Raw genomic sequence first — 8,672 nt, 5'->3', positions numbered from 1 at the left:
TGGTCCTGGTAAGCTACTGAGGTCCACAACCTCAGCCTCATGTTCCACTTAACACTTTGATGTGAGCCACACTAACAAACTACCAGAACAACATCATCACTTCCTGCCTCCATAGCAGAAGATCCGTCACATGTTCAATTACATTTTCAATGCAATGTTATTTATACAGCCTCACCCGGGGCACCACTCCAGACTTCATTACGTCCAGAAGTCTACATCCAGCATTCTCAAATTAGCTCCACCCAGCAGCACCACCTCCACCCAGCCGCATTACTTCCACCATACAGCATTACCTTCACCAAACAGCACCACTTCCACCCAGCAGCATCACCTCCACCCAGCAGCATCACGTCCACCATACAGCACCACTTCCACCCAGTAGCATCACCTCCACCCAACGGGATCAACTCCACCCAGCAGCATCACGTCCACCATACAGCACCACTTCCACCCAGCAGCATCACCTCCACTCAAATCCTCTTGCCATTTTGAATGATTGTTATTAAATATTGTGCGACTCTCTGGTGGACCTGTCTGGACCAGTACAGGCTGATTCTGCAGGAGTCCTGGATGCTGACGTACTCTGTTACAACACAGACAACTTTTATGTGGAGAGTACTACCTAGAGTGTTGAGCCACCAAGCATCAAGTCCGACCATCCTGGAGGGAAAACTCTGACTTTCCATCACATGAAGCCCAACAATGCATTATAACATGGTCCGAACTGCTGTCCAGGGTCTGTGCTGTTGGCAACCAGTTTCACAATAAGGCTTTTGTTTTGAAAAGGTAATAGACTAATCCTTGAACCTTCTTCCCTGCAAACTCTTATAATAGTTCTCCTGTTCAGTCTGGTTACGAATCTCTCGATCCAGCAGAACTAGCGCCGTCTTTCGTCTCATGGCCATCTCCCTGCGCTGGGTGTCCATCGGCATCTCCAACGGTGGATGAGATGGAGACAGGGTAGGGTCGTGGTTGACTGCGGCGCATGGCGAGGCGGATCGGTGGGGCCGAAAGCTGCTGCCTCGGGCGGCAGAGTCTCCCCGATTCAGGCTGTTGAGATCGTAGGTGTCTCGCGGGTCAGCCCCATTGGATGCCCCCACCCACTCCCATGGGTTACCGTTATCTGTGAGAGGTGGGGCTTGGAGAGGAGGCAGGGCTTGGACAACAGGATGGTGAGGAGCATGGGCATCCACAGTGATGATTCCTGATCCTTCCCGCTGCTGCTCAGAGGGGGGGCGGTAATGCGGAGAGTCGGTGGTGGAGGAGGTGCCAGAACAGGTAGAGGTGGTCTCTGAGGATTTCTCCCCAGAGGAGGAGGAAGGTAGGAGACCCTGCTGCTTCGACATGGTGATAACCTGCATGAGTCGTGGCTGGTTGGTGGTGCTGCGGCCCGAACCCTCCCCGCTTGTCTTCTCTCGGATGGCAAGCCACTTGGCCCGGGTCAGTGCGCTCTTTGGGGACACCGGTGGGGGTCCTGCCTCAGGGATCTGCGGCGGTCTGGGAGTTGCCACAGCTTTGATTCCGCCTGGAGCCTGAGTGGGGTTACGACTTGTGGCTGCCCTCCCAGACTGTACTGCGGGCTGGTAGATGGGAACCTGAGAACCCCCCTCATCTGTCCCCACAGAGCCCACCTCAGAGCCGTCCTCACTGGCTTCACACTCCACCTCGTCCCGAACGCTCAGGCCTCTCATCTCAATCGACTTCTGCTTCCACTCTGATACCAGCTGCTGTGAACGCATGGGGTCCATGGGAACCTGCACAGTCTTCAGACGCCGCTGCACAGGCTGGACCGGCTGGACTGGCTGAACTGGCTGCACCAGATCCTCCGGTCCTGGGTTGCCCCCTGGCACTCCGTTAACATTCATGCTAGCCCTGGGCAGCGTGTTACTGAACGTCAGCATGGTCTCTTTCCCCATGGGGCTACGTGGAGCCAGCAGCTCCACGTCCACGCTGGCCCTCTTCAAGCTCCCCATGGAGGACTTCTCCCTCTGTAGGGGCCCCAGGCCCTCCAGCCGAGCCATGGGGGCTGGAGCCGCCGCTATCTCATCATTACTTTCCGAGGCGGAGGCAGGGCCCTTGTTGTAGACGGACTCGTGTCCTCGCTCAGTGAGTGCACGTAAAGGGTCCTCCTTCGGCACTGGGGGAGGCAGGGCCAGAGTGATGTCATCGGAGGACTTGAAGTTGGCCACAGCGTGAAATGCCTGAAGAGGAAGAAAATAATCTTTAAATCCTCTGATGCTGAATCTCATCAACCTGATGAGAAAGAAAATCAGAGAGTGTCTCACTAGAGTGCATGCAACAGTAACAATAGGGAACAAAGGATTAAATTTTAACTTAAAAGTGCTTGAGAAGAACCTGAATTCTTCGTAAGAATGAGAACAGCTGAGGCAGTTTGGCAGTCTTAGTGCACAAAAACAATGTGTGTGTATATGCTTTGAATCATCTGTGGTTGGTAGGAAGAATGAACGATAACACCTCCACAAAAATCACAGTCACTTGTTCCTCCTCGCTGTGGGAGAAACTTCTTCGTGTCCACAGATATTTCATAGAAATAGGATTTAAATTAAGAATTCTGTATAGGATAAAGGTAAAGGTTCTCTGTGTAACGTTAAGAAAATCTGTCTTATTAACGACACTGGCGGCTGTTGGTTTTTGTTGTCTAATACTAAAGTCGGTTGTGTCGTCTAAAGCTAACGTTGGTTTTGTTGTCTAAAGCATAAGCTGGTTTTGTCGTCTAAAGCTAACGTTGGTTTGTTGTCTAAAGCTAACATTGATTTTGTTGTCTAAAGCTAACATTGGTTTTGTAGTCTAAAGCTAACGTTGGTTTTGTCGTCTAAAGAAAACGCGCAATACTAACAATATTAAGTGTATAACTTTGTGTGTTATTGTAGGAGAATCGTGCTGAACACAGACTTTTCATGTTTTCCTGGTTGTCTCCATCACTCTACTAGTTTCATACTGATGCAGTCGTCATGGCAACAGAAACCCCGAGTGATTTCCAGGAGCAGGGCTGGACTCTCCGTTTCCTGTTGTTCCTCCCTAACTGACTGCAGGTGAGTTCCTCTTCATCACGTCTCACCAGGTAAGCGGCGATGAAGGCTCCGATGAGGAAGCCCACGTACACGTCGATGGGATGGCTGCGATGCTGAGTGATCTGAGTTAGACCCGTCAAAGCCGCCGCAATGGCAAAGGCAAAAACCAGGACCGGCTTCAGCAGTTTGGTGCTGTCGGAGATGGTCGAGTTAAAATACATCTGAAACAGACGAGAATCAATAGTCTGAGGTTGGAAGTCCACATGTTGACCTCTGAACTCTGGTTTTCATCAGAACTTCATTTTAAATAAAGTCATGTTGGTTTGGATAAAGATGAGTCGCTCTTACAGAAACATAAACAGCAGCGAAGGCAGACAGAGTTGCATGCTGGGAAGGGAAAGTTTTCCTGTCAGGACAGAAAAGAGCAGAAAGTTAATTCAATAATCAATATATTATTCATTGAAGATATCCTAACAGGTGACTCACCTGGCGGCCATGATGGCATGCTGGTCGTGACCCGAGCAGATGTCTTTAGTGATGTAAGCGTTACTGTCGCAGGAGACACCAACCTGCGTGTAGTTGGGTCTACAGACGGTGAGGAAGAATGGCGTGTGGTAACCTGTCGACAGCTGGATGATGTCAGTGACCAGCGCCGTCGCACACAGCCCGAACACATGCACACCTGGAGAGACAGACAAGTAAAGAGGCTGAACACCTGTAGAGACAGACAGGTAGAGAGGCTGTACACCTGTAGAGACAGACAGGTAGAGAGGCTGAACACCTGTAGAGAGACAGACTGGTAGAGAGGCTGAATACCTGTAGAGAGACAGACAGGTAGAGAGGCTGAATACCTGTAGAGAGACAGACAGGTAGAGAGGCTGAACACCTGGAGAAACAGACAGGTAGAGAGGCTGAAAATCTGTAGAGACAGACATGTAGAGAGGCTGATTACCTGTAGAGAGACAGACAGGTAGAAAGGCTAAATACCTGTAGAGAGACAGACAGGTAGAGAGGCTGAACACCTGGAGAAACAGACGGGTAGAGAGGCTGAAAACCTGTAGAGACAGACAGGTAGAGAGGCTGAATACATGTAAAGAGACAGACAGGGAGAGAGGCTGGCATCTGGAGAGACAGACAGGTAGAGAGACTGAAAACCTGTAGAGACAGACAGGTAGAGAGGCTGAATACCTGTAAAGAGACAGACAGGGAGAGAGGCTGGCATCTGGAGAGACAGACAGGTAGAGAGACTGAACACCTGTAGAGAGACAGACAGGTAGAAAGGGCGTAGTCATACCTACAAAGCGCACCGTCCTCCTCAGGAAGGAGTTAAAGTTGCAGCCTCCTGCGTTGATGCTTCCTTCAGGTCTACGGAGCTTCAGTCTGGACTGGAGGCAGTAGACCAGACCTTCAACCAGCATGATCTGGTACACAAAACAAAGTCATTCTCAGTACCTGAAACTACATCCTGATCAATAAACCATCCGCTCTGGGTTCAGGTTCCAGACAGATCCAGACATCGGGGAAAACCACTCTCGCCGACACGCATTCCATTACCGGGAATATTTCTGTCTGATGTCAGATCTCTGACAGACTGGACGAGCTCCAGCTGCTGGTGAGTAGGAACAGAGAAGTTCCTCTACCTCCTCTTCTTTGCTTCGGGGAAATGCTGTGGTTCAACGCTGGACTGCAGCTATTCGGAGCAAACCGTGATACGGAGCTTTCCGGAAAAATTAAAGGTGGGGGTATCTGTTTCTACACCAACAGTTGTGGTGTAAAGACGTAAGAGTGATCCTACAACATTGTTCTCCTGCTCTGGAAACCTACATTATACACTGGAAACCCTTTTATTTCCCCGTAAGAAACATGTATGTTTATGTTCTTGACTGCAGTACTTTGCTTTATTGTTTATTATTTGTAACTACGCACTGAACACCAAGACAAGTTCCTTGTACGTGAAAACGTACTTGGCAATAAGCTCCTTTGTGTTTGTGATTCTGAAATAGAATGGGGACCATGTGGATCTCAGACCATGTGGATCATAGACCATGTGGATCTCAGACCATGTGGATCTCTTACTGAGGCAGCCGGTCCAGCGAAGGCGAGGCTTAGCAGCATCAGCAGTGGGATCAGTTCGTCTCCTCCGTCCACGTATGGCATGCTGAGCTCTCTGTCGTGGCAGCGGAAGCCTACTTGAGCTGGCTGAACCACGTCAGTCAGCTCCAGGAAGTATAGAGACACCATAGAAGAAGCCACGATGGGCAGCTGCACACACAACAAGGACAAGACAAGACCACAAGAGTCCACCGAGAGTTAATCCACACGAAACATTCACACTTCATGAGAAAACGATTTGATCATTTAGATTAATTAAGAACCGTCACGGTATGATGAATGCAACAGACACTGTTGTGTGAAGACCACTGGATACCTTTGGAGGCAGGGTCCCATTCATTCGGAGGGCCCGTTCATTCACTCAACACTGCTCAGGGGTGCGTGAAACCCAAATGCGGAAGTTGTAATTACTTTGTCAAGTCTCCAAAGTCCACACAGAGTCAGGTACTCTTCCTGGCGGTATGGCCAGCGCAAACAGAGGGTCTGGTATGTACACTGATTCAAGATTCAAAGAGTTTATCTTTAGTGGATATACTGGGTTGTTCTCTGGTGATAGGGGGATGTATGGTCTCTGATGATGGGGGTGGGTGTGGTCCTTGATGATGGAGGTGGGTATGGTCTTTGATGATGGGGTGGGTGTGGTCCTTGATGATGGAGGTGGGTATGGTCTTTGATGATGGGGTGGGTGAGGTTGATGCATCTGTAGAAGTTGCTGAGGATCCTCTGCGACATGCCAAACTTCCTCAGCCTCCTCAGAAAATACAGCCGCTGTTGGGTCCTCCTAACCAACTGTTGGGCCCTCCTAACCAGCTGTTGGGCCCTTCATACCATCTGTTGGACCCTTCATACCATCTGTTAGACCCTCCTAACCAGACAGTTGGTGGGGGATGACCATGTTGAAAGCGGAGCTGTAGTCCGCAAAAGAGTAGTCCTGATGTAGGAGTCTTTGTTATCCAGGTGGGAGAGGGAATGGTTGAGGACTGCAGCGATGGCGTCTGAGGTGGACCTGTTGGGCTGGTAGGCATACTGTAGGTGGTTCATAGTTCACCCCTCTACCCAGCAACGTGTTCCAGCTCTTCATGGGGAACCCTGAGGTCACGTGTTCCAGGCCAGATGACACACAGTATATAATGAGTCTACCAGGGCCCTCTTACCCCTTGTGATGTGGTCCAATGGAAGGATGATGGATGCTTATGTTTATGTGTCATATTTATTGTTCTTACCTCCACAAAGTAGAAACATGGCAGCAGAGTCAGACTGTCCTTTGGAGGTTTCTTTTTCGTCTTCTCAGAGTTCATCATCATCCTGATCCACCTGCAACACACGCACACACGCACACACACACACACACACGCACACACACACACACACACACACACACACACACACACACACACACACACACACACACAGTCAGTGTGTGTGTGAACAGCTGTCTTCATGGTCCCAGTTCATCTCCCTCTAGTGGTATCTCTCCACTAGGGGGCGCTGTAACTCTTCCCCTGGTGATGTTGGGACTCTGAACTTCATTGACTGAAGATTCTGATCCTGTTGTATTCCTGATCTGCTCTAGACCTTGTTCTAGTCCTGACCCTGTTCTAGTCCTGAACCTGTCCTTGTCCTGATCTTGTTCTAGTCCTGCTCTATGTGCAATGTCCTGTTGTTGACACTATAAATCACATATAGAATATAATATTTACTAGTTGTCTCACAAGTCTTTTAACATTCTGCCCTTATTCTGACTGACTGGATGCTTCATGTGTGTTGGACCATAGTCCACCAGAGTCCTGGATGGACCCAGAAGAATGTCTCATGTTGTCACAGAGAACTGCAGGTTTCTAGTAATGGACAGCACTGACTGCTGATGATACTACTAATACTACTACTACTAATAGTATTCATCATCATCAGCACCTTCATCTGCATAGGCTGCAGTATGAGAATATTAGTACTACAGTATTATTTATTATATATAACATTATTTACCATTCCAGCTTCTGCAGCAATTAAGATCCGACCAATCAGAGAGCTCCAACAGAACGGACAGAGGGACAGAGAGAGAGAGAGAGAGAGAGAGAGAGAGACAGACAGACAGACAGACAGACAGACAGGTGGAAGGTCCTGAAGAACTGCAGTCATTATAACAAAAACACACACGCACACGCACACACTGCTGCTCGGAAGTGTGGACCGTACCGGGTACATCCCGGGTTTGTCCCGGGTTGTATAGGCTGTGATGGAGCTTCCGTTGATCAGTGATTGATCATAAATTAGTCACGTACGCACACACATGCAAACACGGACGAACACGCACACACGCCCACACGCACGCACGCACGCACGCACGCACGCACACACATGCAAAAACGAACAAACACACGCGCACACAGTAGAAACCAATCGGTCTCACCTCAGAACATCGATCCGCTTTGATTCCTGTCACGTTTCCTCGTCCAGCAGCAGCAAACCTGGACCCGTTAACGGAGCTGGTCCTAATCCCGGATCTGGTCCCGTTAGTATCGATTTAGGCTCCGATCTCCTGAAATACCGCAGATCTGCGACCGTTTTCTGTTTCCTGGCGGAGATCTGCTGCTGCTGTGAGGTGTGTGCGTGCGCGTGTAGCGTGTGCGCGTGTGTATAGAGTTGTGTACGTGCGTGTGTGTGGAGTGTGTGTTCGTACAGAGCATGTACAGAGACAGCGGAGGTGTTGAGCTCCTCCGTTGGTTCCTGCTGTATGGCAGGTGATTCGTGCCTGAAGGTGATTCGTGCCTGCAGGTGATTTGCTGCGTAGACTGTGTAGATCTCTTACTGCTCTTTTGAAGTCGCACTAATCAATGTGTTTTAATGACATAGTCGATTAGTCCGTGATGTTGAACTGGTTACCAGATCCTCCTAAAACGGATCCCTATTTAAAGGGACAGTTCGACGTTGTTAAGTTGTCATAGAGGAGGTGGTTGGTGCATACATACATAAAGATTAGTGGAATAAAGATTTTGTTTGAAATACAAATATGAAAACGTGACTTATTAGTCAGTCAAGTTAATGTGTGTCTGCAGTTGCATGTTCACTGTGGAGGAAAAAACATCTATAAGTTGAAATGAACGATATATTTGGAAATTAAAAAATGTCTTAGGAAGTCAAAATGGGAAAAGAAATAATCTTCATTTTATAGTTAGGGGGTTGTTCTTGAGTGGAGATAGTGGGTTGTTCTTTAGTGGAGATACTGGGTTGTTCTTTAGTGGAGATAGTGGGTTGTTCTTGAGTGGAGATACTGGGTTGTTCTTGAGTGGAGATACTGGGTTGTTCTTGAGTGGAGATACTGGGTTGTTCTTGAGTGGAGATACTGGGTTGTTCTTTAGTGGAGATACTGGGTTGTTCTTTAGTGGAGATAGTGGGTTGTTCTTTAGTGGAGATAGTGGGTTGTTCTTGAGTGGAGATACTGGGTTGTTCTTGAGTGGAGATACTGGGTTGTTCTTTAGTGGAGATAGTGGGTTGTTCTTTAGTGGAGATAGTGGGTTGTTCTTGAGT

General features: G+C 48.8%; 1 protein-coding gene and 1 long non-coding RNA gene across 3 annotated transcripts in view; one reads left to right on the top strand and one right to left on the bottom strand.

Annotated features, from left to right (window-relative positions):
- LOC311014397 overlaps positions 1-5,171 on the top strand; it is a 5,957-nt gene extending 786 nt beyond the window's left edge. Inside the window, exons 2-6 of the long non-coding RNA XR_014597262.1 lie at positions 2,952-3,053; positions 3,591-3,730; positions 4,396-4,456; positions 4,529-4,644; positions 5,036-5,171. This is a non-coding gene — a long non-coding RNA (uncharacterized lncRNA). The remainder of the gene's footprint in view (positions 1-2,951; positions 3,054-3,590; positions 3,731-4,395; positions 4,457-4,528; positions 4,645-5,035) is intronic.
- Positions 1-8,285, bottom strand: part of plppr3b (phospholipid phosphatase related 3b) — an 8,952-nt gene extending 667 nt beyond the window's left edge. Inside the window, exons 1-8 of one of the 2 annotated variants that reach the window (XM_084010976.1) lie at positions 7,555-8,285; positions 6,368-6,458; positions 5,109-5,294; positions 4,327-4,453; positions 3,519-3,714; positions 3,381-3,438; positions 3,080-3,253; positions 1-2,201 (exon numbers count right to left, since the gene is read on the bottom strand). The exon at positions 1-2,201 is cut by the window's left edge and continues 667 nt beyond it. In XM_084010976.1, coding sequence (XP_083867102.1) covers positions 795-2,201; positions 3,080-3,253; positions 3,381-3,438; positions 3,519-3,714; positions 4,327-4,453; positions 5,109-5,294; positions 6,368-6,448 — 2,229 coding nt within the window. In that variant the 5' untranslated portion in view covers positions 6,449-6,458; positions 7,555-8,285 and the 3' untranslated portion in view covers positions 1-794. Of the gene's footprint in view, positions 2,202-3,079; positions 3,254-3,380; positions 3,439-3,518; positions 3,715-4,326; positions 4,454-5,108; positions 5,295-6,367; positions 7,473-7,554 lie in introns of those variants that run through there. The other variant, XM_084010975.1, reaches the window with a different exon arrangement.
- Positions 8,286-8,672: the final 387 nt, after the last annotated feature.

This window comes from Eutrigla gurnardus (genome assembly GCF_963514095.1).
Source record: "Eutrigla gurnardus genome assembly, chromosome: 6".
NCBI classification, from domain to species: Eukaryota; Metazoa; Chordata; class Actinopteri; order Perciformes; family Triglidae; genus Eutrigla; species Eutrigla gurnardus.
This window is presented reverse-complemented; position numbering and strand designations above follow the sequence as displayed.